Source organism: Protobothrops mucrosquamatus, unplaced genomic scaffold, assembly GCF_001527695.2.
Source record: "Protobothrops mucrosquamatus isolate PMUCROS unplaced genomic scaffold, P.Mucros_1.0 scaffold2997, whole genome shotgun sequence".
NCBI lineage: Eukaryota > Metazoa > Chordata > Lepidosauria > Squamata > Viperidae > Protobothrops > Protobothrops mucrosquamatus.
This window is the reverse complement of record NW_015389017.1, coordinates 108793-127206: the sequence shown is the minus strand read 5'-3', so window position 1 is coordinate 127206 and position 18414 is coordinate 108793. Positions and strand designations below refer to the sequence as shown.

General features: G+C 36.7%; 1 protein-coding gene across 1 annotated transcript in view; it reads left to right on the top strand.

Annotated features, from left to right (window-relative positions):
- PDE9A (phosphodiesterase 9A) overlaps positions 1-12347 on the top strand; it is a 39632-nt gene extending 27285 nt beyond the window's left edge. The window contains exons 10-15 of the mRNA XM_015826184.1: positions 1699-1812; positions 2627-2731; positions 4172-4300; positions 4538-4633; positions 7815-7885; positions 12162-12347. Coding sequence (XP_015681670.1) covers positions 1699-1812; positions 2627-2731; positions 4172-4300; positions 4538-4633; positions 7815-7865 — 495 coding nt within the window. The 3' untranslated portion in view covers positions 7866-7885; positions 12162-12347. The remainder of the gene's footprint in view (positions 1-1698; positions 1813-2626; positions 2732-4171; positions 4301-4537; positions 4634-7814; positions 7886-12161) is intronic.
- Positions 12348-18414: the final 6067 nt, after the last annotated feature.

The following is an 18414-nucleotide window of genomic DNA, read 5'->3' as shown; positions in this document are numbered from 1 at the left end:
TCAGCTGGTCTGTCTCAGGATTAAGGAGACTGTACCCCTCAAAATTATGTTTAACTACAATGCTCTAAAAGCTTTTATTGACCAGGCATGAAACACAGTATAGGGATGGTCAGAGATTCCCCAAGTGTTATCTCCATGGGTTGAAAATTTGAGAGCTTAATATCTAAGCCTATTTTACTGAAATGTCTCAAGTGCCCTCTGAAGCATATCAAACAGCAGAAAGAGGACTAGATCTTTGAGCATGCCAAGAGAGACTTTGATAAAAAGTTTTTAAAATCTAGAGCTAGAAGGTAAAACATAGCATGAAAGCCAGTTTGGTCTAGTGGTTACGGTATCTAGAAAGTGGGAGACCGTGAGTTCTAGTCCTGTCTTAGCATGAAAGCCAGCTGAGTGATTTGGGCCAGTCATTCTATCTCAATTCAAACCACCCCCTAGGGTTGCTGTTATGGGAAAAATAGGAGGAGAATAGTGTGTTGAATATGTTCGTTGCCTTGAGTTACTTGTAAAAATAATAATCAAAAGATGGTGCAGAGCCCGGTGACTAAGAGCAGGCGGGAATAAAATGAAATAAAATAATATTCTCCTAGGAATCCTTGATAGTCAGCATGTCTCATCTGAGAAATTCAATGGAAGCATCATCAGCAGTCAAACCTAATGAAATAAGTTCCTCGTGGACAAGCTGGTGCCTTTCAATTAGATTAGATACAACACACATCATCCTTAGTTATCATAGTAGGAATGATTCTTATTTGTAGTTTAACACAACTAGGAAATGGTTCCATTTCAGTGAAGGATATTGCAGGTATATTTGGAAAAACATTATAGCTTTTTATATTATAATGTGTTAATATATTTAACTGGTTTTATTGCAAGTTTTGTTTTTTGGGAAAAGCCCTAAGGGAATGCTAAAGAAAAGGGGGTATAACATAGCATAGTGTAACATAACATAACACACATACATTTTAAAAAAAATCATATTATGCTTTCAATCACAAAACAATGTAAAGAACATGTTATTCTACATCTATTCTTGATGTTTTGTTAGAGCAAGTCTCAGTTCATGCAGAAGCACCAAAGCCAGATCAACCCTCCTGCTATGCAAAAAAAAAAGGGGGGGAAATACATGTACATGTTTCCCCTTGTATGGCTAATAGAATTTGCTACATATTTGGACTTAATATCATGATTATAGACCTGATCCAAATTTGCCTTCCATAGCTCATTACAAAAAAAAAATAGGTAATTATACTGAAAACTCCTAGTATAGAGTTTCAGCAAAATTCTGTCCTGTGTTTTTCCTCAAAATAGCTTCCTCCTTCAGAATAAGCCATGTCCCAAAAGGGGGAAAATTGAACAAGGGGCGATAATGCAGGATCCAATCTGGGTCAATCACCGGGGTCAGGGGTTTTGTTTTCTGAGCTTACAGACTCATGCCGGAACCCGTCTTCAGGGAACGTCTCCCTCTCAGAGCTCTGCTAGAGAGAAGTTCCCTGAAGTTGGGCTCCAGCATGAGTCCGAAAGCTCAGAAGACTAAAACTCTGGTCCCAGTGATTGACCCAGATTGGATCCTGCAACATTATCCGGGGACACGTATATTTGCCTCCATTCATAAGGGGTGATAATACATGGAAAGCTAGAATAATTCTATTTCCAGAAGCAGAAATTGTTTCTTCTTTTTTCTTAAAAAAAAAACCATAGGGGATAATTACATTAATCCTAGCAACAGACATGGCACAGCATGCTGAAATTCTGGATTCTTTCAAAGAAATCTTAGATGAGTTTGACTATTCAAATGAGGAACATGTAACTCAGGTAAGATGCTTTTCTTTCTGTATTTGCATTTAGCATTTATTCAGATGGAAAAGATTCTCCAACTTGGCTTAAAGTTCAATAAAAAGAGACCATCTTGCTTTCAGGATTGGGCAGCCTGATGGCATTCCCGGAACCAAAAACCTCAGCTTTGTGGATTCTTATCATTTGGAGATGGAAAAATACACGAGCTTTTCCATTACTTATTTATAGCATCCCTGGAATAGCTTGGCAACCACAGTTCCCATGAAGCTGATCTTGTCTCATTCAGAAAGCCAGGATTAATAATATAGCTATTTCGGAGCAATCCTACCTAAGTGTGAGGAATCTTCAGATGATTCTGAACTACAGACCTTCCCACAGCCCTGCACTGGCTGTGCCTGCTTAAGGTCCGGGAGTTATAGTAGTAGAATCTCTGATAGACCATGGAGTTCCCATTTATTGTCCATGTTCAAAATGCTGAACTTCAAATCGCCATTTTGTGGAATATTGGTTTTTATTGCTTTAATGTCTACAGTGAGTTGAGGACAGGCTGCCTTGCTTGGTGGACATGTAAAAATATACTTTCACTCTTTTCAATTAAATGGAGGGGAAGGCAACCAGAACAAAGGGCCCACCCCCTGTGATATCAGGATCAGAACATAGAAGGATTTCTAATTTGGCTGTATGTTTTGCTTTGATCATTACAGAGAGTCCATTGTTCAAACAAATTTTATTTGCCCTGGTATTAATTTCACTGCTGACTTTCCACAACAAAGTGGAAAAAACATTGGCAGATAAAATAAAGATCTCACATAAACTGCTTTGCTGTTTTCAGCTGAAGATGATACTGATCAAGTGCTGTGATATCTCCAATGAAGTTCGCCCAATGGAAATAGCAGAACCATGGGTGGACTGCTTATTGGAAGAATATTTCATGCAGGTAAAAAGATACACAGTTACAGATTAATCACCATGATGATTTATATTTATAAATCCCATCTGAAGTCCATCCAATTGCAATGCTGCTGTGCTAGGACTGCAGGACTGGTTGTTATAAAGCATAATGAGAAAGTGGTAGTGGATACCAGAATAGTGGAATAGCTGCATAGGCAATCCACACACAGGTTCCCTTTCACATAAGGATCTGCAAGCTCCAACTGTCTTTCCTGTCATACCAAAAGTTATTGTAGCTTCCCTCTAGGGTGGACAGTAGATGTTGTGTTTTGATTATTGTTACACTAAGATTCTGCAGACACCTGATTGCCTTCTGCACATGGATGGTGGGATGGGAGGTTTGGGACACTATTTTGTCTTTTGTTTCTACTAGAAAAAATATGTAGGACTGACTTTATGGATCCACTATATTGAAAAAAATACTTGCAGTAAGTTTTGTGTCTAACTGCATATTGCTGCAGTTTGCAACCTAGAAAGATGATAATAGCCGAATAGTGTAAATGTTAATGGAAAGCTGCTTGTTCTCTCTTGAGAGTGGTTTCTGCCAGTCAGCTCAGCATATAAAGAATTTTCAAACTCAAGCAGATCAGATTTGAGGCAATAGAAAACACAGCTAGCTAAGGAAGACTAAGTGGGTCAGGTGGTAGATGTTGAATTATATAACTAAGCCTGTAATCAGTGAAAAAATGTTAAGAGAAAGATAAGAGAGGAAAGGAAAGTCTGGTAGTTTTTAATACATACTGTAATATAAATGTATAAAACCAGAAAACAATAGCAGCTCATAAGAGATTAGGTCAGGAGTCTTCAAACTTGCCCCTTTTATGACTTGTGGACTTCAACTCCCAGAATTCCTCAGCCAGTGTGTTTGGCTGAGGAATTCTGGGAATTGAAATCCACAAGTCATAAAAGGGCCAAGTTTGAAGACCCCTGGATTAGGTCTTCTTTCAATTAAACTGCATCACCTGTATATTTATTCTTTTGATGTGGGCTTAATTTCCCCCTTTTATTTTGAAGAAAATAACTGATTCAGGGCTTAATTTTGTATCTTCCCTCATTTGAAAGTAGGTACACATCAGTCTCCTGTTTTAAAAAAATCCAGACATACATAAGTAACAGCCAGAGATGATTCCAGTGGGAAAATGATGAGTCCGTAGGAAAGGGTTGGGTCACTCTTCTCTATATTACACTGTTCCAGTCCAGATATGAGGGGTAGATATTTCAGAGACATTTATGACACAGTTGTCAGTTGGGACGCCTGTTCTGAAACTGTATTTATATTGCTTCTCTGGTTGAACAGCACTCAAAAAAACCCTGCTTGGGCTAAAATGCAGGTTACATAAATTGTATTAGACAGATAATTAAAAATAGATAAATGATATGGTTTGTGTATTAACATTCCTATGATACATTGCTATACTTGTTGTAGAGTGACCGGGAAAAGACTGAAGGTCTTCCAGTGGCACCTTTTATGGACCGAGACAAAGTGACCAAACCAACAGCACAGATTGGCTTCCTCAAATTTGTTCTTATTCCAATGTTTGAAACTGTAACAAGGGTAAGGGACTTGGAATATATAATCAAACCCCACTTGACCAACTAAAATGGTGCCCTCATTTAATAGGATAACTTATCTTTTTTTTAAGTCAATATTTTTTTCTCAGGCTTTTATAAAATACAGGTGTCCATTTCCCAGGGTCCTACTCCCAATCCTTCTCTATTGTATACAGTATAATGTTAGCATTTTTTTTTAACCAGTGATAATCAGATAACTTTTCTTTCCCCATTATGTTAGCTTTTTCCAGAAGTTGAAGAAGTAATGCTCCAGCCACTTTGGGAATCCAGAGATCGCTATGAGGAGCTGAAACAAATAGATGATGCTATGAAAGAGGTCAGGACAGCACCTTCTCGGGTATTGCTTTATCTTATTTTCATCCTACTTCTCTTTTAACCAGCTCTCTTTAATCTGCCTGCACTTAAAATATTTTCTGGAAAAATATCTGAGGTATTTCTTTCTCTGACTCATTCTTCAAAAAAGTAGGTCACTTTGCTTTTCCAAACAGTATTCAATCTATGTTTGTGTGTGAATGGATATGTGTGATAGCCACCACTTTGCTCCAATGATGTCCTAGAAAAAAGTTATATTTCAAGCATAATAAAGAGTGCAAAATGATGCTTAGGCTGCCAACGTAGGTTATGCTGCTATAGCACGGGGGGGGGGGGAACCATCCCTATAAATTATGCAGGAATTTTTTTAAAAATGTCATGTTGGTATGTTCCATCTCTGTGAAACCTTTGGAGATTTTTTTTCTTCTCCAAAGAGAAATAAGTAGAAATTTATCTGTCCACAAATATTATGGAAGATCTCAAGTTCCTATTTTCTTCCAGTTTTACTTACCACACCAAGTATTGCTTCTGTTGGTTCTCAGTTATGCCTCCTCTGTTAATTGTCTTCAACACTTAGATTTTAGAAAGTGCACAGTGGTCCTGTAATATACTGTATACTTGGCTTTCAAACCCCAAGGCTTGGGGTTAGCAAATGGTTCCCAGGAGAATTCTAAAGTATACTCCCAGACTGTCTTCTCCCCCAGTTCAAATAATGTTAAAGTTATGAAATTGTATTAGGTCTTTCTCATGAGCTTTGGTCATTTATTTAATTAGACATCTGGTTTTTCATGGAACATCACATGAATGTGCTTATTATCTGTCTACCAATCAACAATTTCAATGTATTTGGTAGCTCAGTTCCCTAAGGACAATTAAATAAATTCAGAGTTCAGCAGCTGATGTGTCATAGCCAAGTATTATCTCCCTTGAGTCAAACTCACATCTAGCTGTTTGAATGGGCATGCCCATTCTGTATTCTTACCATTGCTCCCCCTTTTTTTGACTTCCCAGTCTACTTTGCAATCTTGGCCTTTATATTCAAATTTATTCCATCCCTACAATTCACATTTCTTCTTGGCTTTGAAGCAAAATTCTATTTTAAAAAGCCTTATTTTCTACCCTCTGGTTGCTAAGGACATGAATGATATCAACTGTGCAACATATATGATTTATTTTTATTTCTGTGGGTTGATCTGTGTGGGAGACAGTGGCTTATATCTAGAAGGTCTATGGCCTGTCCGCTCTGGAGATTGTTTTAAATGACAGCTATGGTTCCTGAGAACTGAATTTTATGTTGTGCAACAGAAAACTGAGCAGGCTTTAGTCTTCCTCCCAATAGGATAAAGTTCATTGGCTGCTCCTTCAAACTGAGCAATGAAACAATGGAAACACTAACCCAAAGTAGATTTCTGTAATGACCAGTGAAGCCAGCACACTAATCAAGCAGGCTTGCAGATGTTATACCCCACTTCTACCAGCATACTTAAAAGGCAGTATTTTGTTTAGGTGACTAAAAATTCTTAGCAAGCAAATAAAATAAAGGCTAAACATTTTTCTATAATTATGTACAGGGCAACATAGATGGTCTTTCCAATCTGTTGTTCTAAGACTTTGGAACTCCTGCTAATAAATATCAGGCTATTATTTTCTCAGATTTTTGTTGCATTTTCTTGATTTTCAAACTCCCTAAATTTTCCTCACTGGATTAAGGCTGGATCTTTCTGGAGAAAATTCTCCATTTTCTTTCTTTCTGGTGAGGTTCACAAAATTTAGAACAAAAATTTAATAAGTTTTGTATTCTAACTATTTAGTTACATGGCTTCTTGCCTGGTTTCCTCTTATATAGCTAAGTAATTACTGTAGTTTTTAAAAATTAAAATCATGCTCAGTGCTATTCTCAAAGCAGTTCATTTAAAAAAAAAAAATCACTCGCATGAAAATGTACTTTGTGTTTTGGGGGCACTTTAAACTCCAACTAATAAATCATCATCTGTCGATATCTTATTCTTGTCAGGTGGATAAGTATGTAAGCATTTCATATTTGTGCTGCTCTTCTTCCTGAACTACATTTCCTCTCTTATTGATTTGTGCAGACTTTGTGAACTCACCCTGAAATTTGGGTTTAGGAAAGGATTCTGTACAGAAGTAGGAAACTCTGGGAAGTTGGTGGGAGAAAAAGATGATAAGAGTGCTAAAAAATGCAGTTGAAAGCTCCCTTTATCTCCTCTCTTCTCAAAACAATCTTTGCAGATTATTTGAAACCAGTGCTTTTTTTGTTAAAAAAAAAAAAGGTGCTGGAACTCACACACATCATACAACCTGCCTTGCCTACCCTACAAGGTTCCATCCAAAAAAGGTGCCGGAACTCCGTTCTGGGCGTTCTATGACAAAAAAAGCCCTGTTTGAAACAATGTCAAAACTGTGAATCCAGTGATTTCCAGTTTTTTAAGCAGTGTGCAATTAATCCATACAACTCACTTCCATTAGATGTAGGGATGGCCATTACCTAGAATATTTTAAAAGGGGGTAGGTAAGTTTCAAAATGGCAGAATATTGGATTACTGTTAGCTATGATAGCAATAACACCAATGAATGCCAGTTGCAGCAAACATCAGAGACCTGTGTTCATAAACGTTTGTGAGATCTTATAAAAGCTTGGGCTCACTGCATTAAAAAAGAAGAAGAAGAATGCTGGGGCAGTTGTATAATTGATGTGATCCAGTGGGGCTCTTGCAGTTTTTACGGTCATCTCTGATGCAAACATTACTCACAGTGTTATGCCTATCAGTCTACTTTAAACTCACTCAAAAAATGTTCACGTCAGGATAACATGCTGGAACTTTGCAATCTTAATTAGAATGGATGCAACCTATATAGTAAGAATGTCTGGCCCCACCCTGGATTTTGAGCTCTCTTGGTTATAAAATTTTCAGCAAGAAACAGCACGTTTCTATACAAAACATATTATATGTTGCTTTTTTTAGCTGGAACACCTAACTGCTGGAAATAAATACAAAGCCTATAATGGCTTTGAAATAGTCCTTTGCAGGGACAACTGAAAACTCCACTTATCTTTTTGGACCCTACACAGTAATAATTTTATGTGTGATGTTTAATAACACAGTGGTTGAATGGTTGATTTATGAAATGACATACCTTTCAATAAACCAGTTACTTTATTTCAGTTTCAGAAGAAGAAGAATGAAAGTTTGGCATGTGAAACCAGAGAGAAGTGAAAAGCAAAGCACAAAGAAAGGTTACCTATCAAAATAATTTCTACTTATTCTTTGAAGGGTTCTGAATACCATAGCAAATATTTAATAGTCAAATGTTTGAAATATTTAAAATAGGAAATCGTTGTGTTAAAGGAATCCAGCCAATTTCATTGCATGCATACATACATATCTTCCTAACATGCTACAATATTCCCTTTTGAGATAGTTTTATGCAAAGTGCAGAAAATATAAATATAAAAAGCGTTTTAATAAATATATTTTAAATATACATTTTAAAATAAATTTAAAAAAATAAAAAATATACTAAACGCATATGATAAGAAGAAGAAAGGGAAACTTAGCTAAATCTAATATAAGCTAACATCAGCTAGTATACCTCTTTATATCTTTTTATTCTTGCAAAACATTGTTTCTATAGTATCTTGCCCATATACTGTTTTATGCATTGTCTTTTTTGCAATATATTCAATTTTCTTAATCAGAAATGCCTTTTGGAAAAATCTCAGAATACCTTTGTTTGGGTTAAATATTAATTTATTTACTTTTTGTAAATATTTTATTAATTTCAAGCTTTACAATCATAAGTACTTAATAAACAACTCAGTGTCTGGGTTCCTTTATCATTCAGTGGTATATGTTAACTTTCACTCAAAATATCCAATACTACACCATCCAGTATTTTCCTGATCCTCTCTTCTTTCAATAATAATATTTTTTCCCCACTATGCAAGTATAATTCTTACTGCTATTAATACCTATGCAATTAAATATAAACATCTTCATCACATAATATCTTCTCTAGCCAAAACATATCTCAAATGTATTTGCAATCAGAGTTCCCTTATTCAATCTGTATCCTGTTTTCTCTCTCTTTTTTTTCAATTTTAATTTTAATTTCCCATCAATATTCAAAATAACTATCAATTATAATTTTTCTCATAATTAATTACATTAGGGTAACTAAAAACTTCCCTTATACCGACCCTCTTAGTATTTTCATATTTCCCATCATATAGAAAATTTTGTTATCCTAGTTACAAATCACATCCTTCTATTTTATAATGGTCCTTTTATTTCTAAAAATTGTCTATTCTTTTAATCATATTCAAACATCCATTAGATGGTATAGTACCTCATCTAATTAGTCAGGACCTCTATTTTCTTCAGTCTTACTTACTTACTTACTTACTTACTTACTTACTTACTTACTTACTTACTTTGCCAAATAACTTTGCAAGTCAGTATATTTAAGTATATATTATTTGGAATAAAAAAGACAATTTAATTAAAGTGTTTTTGTAAAAATGCTTAATCCATTTATATTCGTTAAAAAGCCTCGATTTTCTTTCTCCTTCAGTTACTCTTTTAGTTTCTTGTTCCCCAGTTTTCAGCATGTTTCCTAACAGCTCTGTCATCCATTCTACCAATTCTTCTTGTTCTCAAATATGATCTGAAGTCTTGAAAAGTAAAATGTCTTTCCCACTTCTGGGAAAATTTTTATTTATCTGCACCTGTCTGTTGGTTTCTTCTTTTGAATCCTCTGTCTTTATGTCAGTTTCCTCTATTTTTTCCTCTAGTTTCTCAGTTTCTAGTTCATCCTTTGTGGTCATTTTCTGAATATTTTTTGCTTGTAAGTTTAAGTTGGAGAGTTGCTCATTTATGTTATTTAAATTATTTTTAGTCTCCTCATAATTTAAAACAATTGTTTCTTGAAGTTTCCCTCTGTTTCTTAATATTTCTTGATAATTCTTGAAATTAAAAGTCAGTCAATATTTGTAATCCAGGCCGGCCAATTTAGAATAGTTTATTGTCTCCTTTATACAGATAAAACAGCCCAAGGATTTATTTTTTTCCCTTTTCCCAGCTGCAATCTGCAAAAGTGAAAGTTTCCAGGAACAACAAAGACCCTTATCTATGTCCGAGCTTAGTGCCAAATTTTCTTTAAGCATAATAAATTGTAATGCCAAGGTTCACCACTAGATGTCGATAACATCCATCTTCCAGTTTTTAAATCCAAACCTATTTCACCAACTTTGCAAATATCTTTTCAAATATAAAGTCTTAAAAATACTTTTCGTCCCCAAATTTGTCAAAGCCATGTCTCTATATTAAATCCAAATTAATCTTGTAGTTTTCTCTAATTTCCCCCCCGAAGAAAGATATTTGCCACTTCTCTTTTCCTGAGAGAACAGAGTGGAAATTCCCCTTCTCTCTTTCATCTAGGGGATTCTTTGCTTTGGGAGTTCTTTTTCCAGGAAAAGTTTTTAAAGTTATAAAGAGGGGATTGTTCTCACCCAGTTCCATCTGTGTTGTTCAGAGGTTGCTAATTAGTGCTTATCTTGGGTTGTCAGTGGCTTCTGGCTGGCCACATAAATGTGGCCAGCCTTTCTTCTGCCAGTTTGAACTGCTTCCTCGGATCAAACAGAAGGGCTGCCGCCCCTCTGCAATCAACGAGGGTCCCTTTCTTCTTCGTCACCTCTCAAGGGCAACTTTAGACCCTTTTTAGGGTCCCCAGCATAGCAAAATCGGACATGGAAAACGGAGCCCCATTTTCCTGCGCCTGTTATGGCACAACGTCTAACCCAGAAGTCCCGGGTCAAATATTAATTTAATAGAGAATCAGTAACAAATAGAAAGTCAAGTGGTTTCTATTATTGGCTTATCAGTAGGAAACTGTTGCAGCAAATATTATTGTAACGGCCCAATTAAGAATGGAAGAAACCTAAAAGTCACAATCCAATGGAACACAAATACATTCAAGTCCCACTGATGTTCACGATGTTCATTCAAGTTTCTTTTTGATTAGTTTCCATCCATTGCTTCTTGTCCTGCCTTCAGGTGCTATTCTCCAAAGCACCTGAAGGCAGGACAAGAAGCAATGGATGAAAACTAATCAAAGAGAGAAGCAACCTAGAACTAAGGAGAAATTTCCTGACAGTTAGAACAATTAATCAGTGGAACAACCTGCCTCCAGAAGTTGTGTATGCTCCAAGACTGGAAGTTTTTAAGAAGAGACTGGACAACCATTTATCTGAAATGGTATAGGGTTTCCTGCCTAAGCAGGGGATTGGACTAGAAGACCTCCAAGGTTCCTTCCAACTCTATCATCATCATCATCATCATCATCATCATCATCATCATCATTATTATTATTATGTCAGTAGAACCCAAATATCTTTAATTATTTGCTTTGGCTATATTAATATCAAATGGCCTTAAAACAGACTAACTATGATTGTCTCTAGATATGCCAGTCGTTATCTTTTAGACATGCTGGCAGTGAAGAAGAGGGTTGTAGTCCAATAGTACTCTATTTTGTACAAGGTTTTATTAAGTGTCATTTGATCTACTCTAATCCTACTATTTCCTTGGTTAGCTGTGTTATAGCAAGTTTGTTCCCACACTGCCATACTACAAGTCATCCTCGATTTATGGCCAAAATTGAGCCAAAATTTCTGTGGCTAAGCAAGACAGTTGCTAAATAAGTTTTGCCCCAATTTACAATCTTTCTTGCCACAGTTGCTAAGAATCACTGCAGTTGTTATATGAGTAACACGGTTAAGTGAATCTGTCTTCCCCATTGACTTTCCTTGTCAGAAGGTCACAAAAGGTCATCGCATGACCCCAGGACACTAAAACTGTCATAAATACATGCCAATTGCCAAGCATCTGAATTTTGATCACTTAACCATGGGGATACGGCAACTGTCACAAGTGTGAAAACTGGTCATAAGTCATTTTTTCAGTGCCATTGTAATTTGAATGGTTGCTAAACGAATGGTTGAACTACCTGTGTTTTCCTTCAGGCACTGAGGTAGCAGCACAGTATGCATTGCACTGACCTTGTTGCAAGGCCCTTATTTTGCCTCAGTCATGAGGTAGAAAGTGGCATTGTCCTTACAACTGCAATGTGGAAGAAAAAATTTAAAGAGATTGGTGGATTCCTATGGGTTTGGTCTGCCCTTCCACTGAACATCAGATCTGGAGGTGGTGGGGGGGGGAGTGTGTATGTATGGGGGCTTTTTATTTGCCCAGTTTCTGATCCCGCAGAGTAGTTCTATACAATGAGAGGCCTGATGGGGAAAGAGTCAGCATGGCAACACCGTCACTTCTCTTGCCAACCTTCTTTGTCCTGGGTCAGGGCAGAGGAGAGAGAGAAGGGCACCTGGAATAACTTAAAATGGTCAAAATGGGCTGGGAATGAGAAGCCAGCATCGTGGGGACATGTCCTTTAAAAACAGCAGAACAACCAGACATTATTCTTTGAGCCTAATGATGTTTATATTTTAATTTTAGCATTACAGTTGACAAAAAAGATCCCTTAGAAGTATGGCAAGTTCATCGAAGCATTGTGGGATTATCCAGCACAGACAAAGGATGAAGCTGAATAATTAACACTACTCAAGCACTTTTCACATTCCTTTTCTAAAGACTAGTATTTTTCCTAATGGGTACAAATGTTAAAGAGCCACCATTGTTGCATACGATTTTTTTTTTAATTTTTAAAGTGGTCTTTTAAATAATATATTCTTATATCAAAACAAAACAAGCAAACGGTTGTTGTAATTATTCCCTTTTGTATATTTTATATGTGGTTATTTTTAATGCTTTGGGCGATTTTCTGAAAACATTGGGGAGGGGGGAGGGGAATGATGAATTTGTATGAAGAGTCATTTCAGAAATAGTTACAGTATATGAATGGGAACCAGATTCTGCCCCATTTTCTGCCTTCTGTCACTTTTCTCACACGTTTGACAAAACATCAATTTCAGGCTAGCTAAGAAAACAGTTTTCTGCTTTACTGGTCAGCAGCTGTTTGTAGTCAAACAGCTTGAGAGAACTGAAGCCCGGGGCTACCCCTCATTTCTTGTTCCTCATTCCATTTTCACAAATGCTGCTTCTTTACACTCATTTTTATAACTGAAATGTTCCCTCTGAAAACAGAGATTGTGTCAGAGGAAATTAAATGTGCAGTCTGCTATTTTCCCAGAAAGGCTTGTGGCCTCCAGAAAGGCTCCAAAACTTTTTGCTAAGCTATCATTTTTAATGTGTCTCCCAAAATATAAAATTATTAATTCTGTGACTGTAACCCTATTAATAATTTAATTAGTTTAAACTGCATGACACATTAATTTCAATTACATTTTAAATCCAATCTAATTTTTATTTTAGTCTTGATCACTTTTTGGAATTTGATTCTTGGCAAACCATTGTAAGATGTGTCCTTAAATACTGAAACAATTAAGATGCTGTCAATGTCCGGGGCATTATTGACATGGGTTCAGCAATCCCATGTAGCCAGGACTTTGGGGCAGAAGCCCAGAAGTCTAACCAGCAGATGAACAGAATCACCTTGTCGTGCAACAGTTCTGACTTACTCCACTTTAAAGTAAAATATTACAAATTACCAGTGAAAGAGGGATTGTCAGATGACTAAGTGTAGAATCTCTCAAAACACAATTCAACTGTTTTGTCAGCATTTCCTCTATAGCAGCAGTTGGGCAAAACCTAATTGGCTTAGCTAGTGAAATGCTTCAAAACACTGTATCATGGGGATCAGTCCCATATCAGACACAAATCTTGGATATGGAAGGAGTCCAGTGGTGGAATTCAGCTGGTTCGTACCGGTTTGGTAGAACCGGTAGCTAAATTTTGTTGAATTCAGAGAACCGGCTGAATGCACACTGCTTCCGGAAGTCTGTTCTAGGCCTGGGAGGCTCAGGCCTAGAACGGCTCGCTGGAAGTGTGTGGATGCCACTTCTGGAAGTCCGTTCTAGGCCTGGGAGGCCTGGAGGAGGCCTCACAGACCTAGAACAGCCCACCGGAAGTGCATGGATGCTACTTCCAGAAGTCCATTCTAGGCCTCAGAGACCCAGTCCTGCATCCACGCAGAGAACCGGTTGTTCAGGTATTTGAATCCCACCACTGAAGGAGTCTAAAAATTGTCTACCAGCTCAATAAGCTGCCTGGACAGGAAAAGAGATTGTATGGGAACCATAACTACACAGCTCTTTTAAGGACAAATGGTGCATTAGTGTAACCAATAGCTAAAGCTGCACGGAGTGGGTATTTTTCTTCTACCTTGCTTTAGTTTTTATTATTACATCACTGCTCTAAATTCTTTTGGTATACAGACTCATTTGGTCTTATATAGTTGTCTGAAATAATCTACTAACATAACACTTCAGTAAGCTTATGTTTGCCTAGTTAACCAAACTTGGTATGCCTGCAATATTTTTTTCTCTGAAGATTACCTCATGTGGTAGATATCCTCTGAGAAGGAATAATGCAGCTTACTTCTTAAAACCTTCACAGTTGGAAAGTAGACCTTCAAAAACAAACAAATTTCATGCAGTATAAGGCATCCGAGGCTGATAGTCTTGGCAAAAAGGAAAGTTCATGTTTTTAGATGTCTGCTTACATTGGCCAAGAGATTGGTAACTATTTTATAAAGGTGAGAATGCTTATGGTCCAGTTTGGAGTGCTATAATGTATCCAATTGCAATAATAATATGATATAAATGATACAAATACAAGATCAAGAATGGATAGACCAAACTACATATGCAAGATCTACGGAAATCTTTTGAAAGATGGAGGATTCAGCAAGCCCACGTTCAGTTCATGGCTTGGGAGCATTGCTACTACCATTGTTGGTCATCTTTCAAGCCCAACAGTGTGTCTTGGGAACAAGCAGAGCAAAAATGAAAACAAGCAGAGCAAGATGGGCAAAACAACTTACAGTGTGTGAATGGGTTCAACAAAGCCCCATCTATTGCAGTATTACAGTGAAATGGATTGAAGCAGCACACCCCAAATGGATAATTTTATGAATCACTTAAGAATACTGACAAACCTCTGCTCAGCTAATGCATCTCTTCAAATCACGTGTGCTGCATTGGGCCAAAGGATATTACTAATACAGTGCCTTGTGCACACATAACAGATACAAAAGTTAGAATAGGCAAAATAAGCTGTTTTAAAAAAAGATGTACGTCTTGTTCAAATACCATGTTAAACTATAATACGATTTAATTTTGACAGTGTACCATGTGGTTTTTGTTATTATCATTTATTATCCACAGCTAATGGCTTTTGATATGCCCTGGTTCTGGAAATTTGGCTTAACACAATGTGTGGGGAAAAAAACATTGAGAAAAGAACTGTTATCTGACTGGAATAAAATGAGGTACAAAAAGATCCTCAAAGGGCTTCTGTGTGGTGCACTGAGGTTTGACAGCTAAGATTAACCAATGGATGAGAAATCTTGGGAAGAAATGTGATGGGCAGCATATAGACATATGAAATTTTGGCCATGTTGCTTATAAATGTGCTTAGAGTTTAGCCCAAAGTTTTGCTTAATTGTACAGTATAATAGATTGCCCTTATTTGGGAATGGCGATGGACTGTTTTAATTGTGCGGGATCCAATCTGGGTCAGTCACCGGGACCAAAGGTTTTGTCTTCATTTTAATTGCTGAAGTACTCTATATCGATTTACTCACATATACTGCCCACAGTCAGCCAGATTGGGGCAGCTGATACATGTTCTTAAATAAATACAGATGAGCACCAGAAATATGTACAAAACAGGAAAGGAAGGAGAAATGTCCCTGTGATGTTCATTTCAGTTCTTCAAAACAAATGCTTAGAAAATACATTGAAGTTGAACACAATGATCCAAGAGAAATAAATACCTGCTACCTAACTTCTTCTTCACCTACCATCAAGGTGTTGCTAAAAGGAGAATGCATGGAATTCCCAATCTGAAGTTTCATAAGCTGTTCTTCTACTTATAAATTCAGAGCCATCCATAAGGAAGGTGCTGCATTACAAGGACATGAATGTTTCTTCTTGAAGAACACATCCAAGCCATATGCCTACTAGTTAAAAATGCTGCTTGCTGAGTCACAGTTCTTTTCACAAAAAGGAAACATGTAGGTGGGAGCTCAGATTTTTCTTCCACACAAAACAGGAACTGTTGGCTCATTCGATTAACTGAATAATAATCTCCCCATGTTCATTATGGTAAAAGATGCTTTGGAGGAACGTAACTTGTATTCATGTTTGGAGTTTAATGTATTTCTCCATGCACCACTTTCAAATAATTCTCCATGTGTTTGGATGAATGATTTGCTGTTGGTTTTTTTAGTCCATTTCTGGTGATCAAGAATATTGTTTAATCCACCCATAATGTACACTTTGCACAATTATGTAGCCCTTCAATCAGTAATTGACCCACTTCTGAGGAAGAAGGTTGCAAATGTCCTTATTTATGAGTTGTTATTTGGAGGCACTTATGCATCAAATGAATTAAATGTATTATTCTAAACAGCTGTAATTTCTTTTTAAAATGGAACCAAAATACACTGCTATTATGTTCTCTGTTATTGTATTTCTGGTATTTATCACAAGTCTCTGGGCTGCTTCCCTCTCCAAATTAAAGCTGATTCTGTGAGAAAAAAAATACGGTTTGAGGCAATTAATAGGTCTTTAGAGAAAAACTGTTAAGTGCCTGCACCTGCATCCTCTATTCATTGCTATTATATATCAGTGTCATTTTGAGAAAGCATATTAACTTGTTACACTCTCAGTGGCTAAGGCCATCAGTCTCTTTGAGAGCAAAATTTTAATTGCTGTTTATGACCTCCAGCAGCATTCATAGCTTGACAACAGCGAAGGGCTGCTTTTTTCCTGTCATAATTTTAATTTTTATTAAAATACATGGCCATGGACAAAAAAGTTGGAAAAGAATACAGAATATAAATCTGTGTATTTGTGCCTATGACTAAGCTACTTAGATTACTGATTTTCACTGTTGTGACTTAAAATTTGGCCACGATTTTGAATGCTTCCTGATCCTGGTTATTTACAAAATAGCACACAATTGCCAACCCAGATCAATCTTATCCAGGATTAGGAGCATCAGGAGACTAAATCAGTATAATTTTAAATGTTACATCATACACGCTAACAATGGTACAAATATTTCAAATTCTCATGGTATTGTCTACATAAAAATCCATGTCTCCAACACTTCTCTAAGGCCATCATAAGCATTTCTTATACTGTACATTTTTACACAAAGATATCAAACAGCCAAAGTGGTCTCACACATCCTAGTCTTATTCCTGCTCAGTGTCAAACCATTTATTTATTCTCATGCATGTTTTGTATTGTATTCTTCTTACCACATTCAGTAATCAACTCATAGCTGTGCAAAGTGTTCTGTAATTCAAACCTGTTCACTGTATCATATTCTTTTTCAAAATCATAAAATGTGCAATACATTTTATTTCTCAGTAACTTGCTAACGATCAAAAATATAGTCTGTATATATTTTTCTGACATAAAGTCACATTAAATATCTCAGATTTAGCTCATTGTTGCCTCTTGTGCGCTTTCGATCAAAATTATAAATTTTTCCAGATATGCTTACCAAACTGATCTACTTGTTTATTTATTTATATACTGTACCTGCCCATCTCACAAAAGTTACTTGGGCAGCTTACAGAAGAATAATTAAAACTATATTACAATATAAAAACATTGTGCTGGAGCCCATCCTCAGGGAATTTCTCTATGTATGCCCTACATAGAGAAGTTCCCTGAGAGTGAGTTCCAGCATGAATCCAAATCTCTGGTCCCAGTGATCAACTCAGATTGGATCCTGCATGAATGACATGCTTATTTTTGCTTGGTTTGACGTGTGTGTGTATGTGTGTGTTTGAAAGATGATTAGATCTTTTAAGCTCAGCTCCAATCATTTCACAAACACATGGAGATAATTTCTTCTCAATAATACATGTACTTCCTTCACAGACTGCAGTTTTTGATGGGTTTGTTTGTTCTTTCCCAAATCCCCTACAGCCTTAGGGCCTCTTGGTAATCTCCCATCTATATGCTTCTCAGATGCATCTTCTTCTTAGTTGTTTAATATAGACAAGAACAGCAAGGTGCTGCCACCTAGCTGGACTTTATATACATAACAATTTTATAACTATAACCTTTTAAACTGCAGACATTATAAATTGGTTTTAAGCTGGTATGTTTGTTAATAGTTCTTTTTAGCAGAAAAAAACAACAAAAACTATAGACTAATCTGCTATTACTGATTTCACAGCACTAAGAAAAGTGCTTCTCTTCCTATTCCCCATCTTGTATGCCTCAGTCTTCTAACTAGGGCCACCTAGTTATAGCTTTTATCATCAGCTTGCTAGGACAAACATCTTCAGGTTTTGCTTTTAGTTAAAAGGGATGGGAAAACAATAGGGGAAAGTTCTATTTTGTTTTTAGTAGTTCCAGTTTTTAATATAGTTTTAATGTTTTGTTATTTTAAGGGAGTAACCTATAAATCTATTAAAGCAGGGATGTCAAACTGCCAGCCCGCGGCAGACTGCACCCACCCAGCTCTAGCAATGCAAAACAAAAGTCGCCATACGTCGCGACACGTCAATATGTCGTGACATGTCAATTCATTGTGACACCCGTGTATTAAAGAGAGGTGATAATTGAAGGCTGAATTAAATTGGGTTTCCCCCACTGAATAG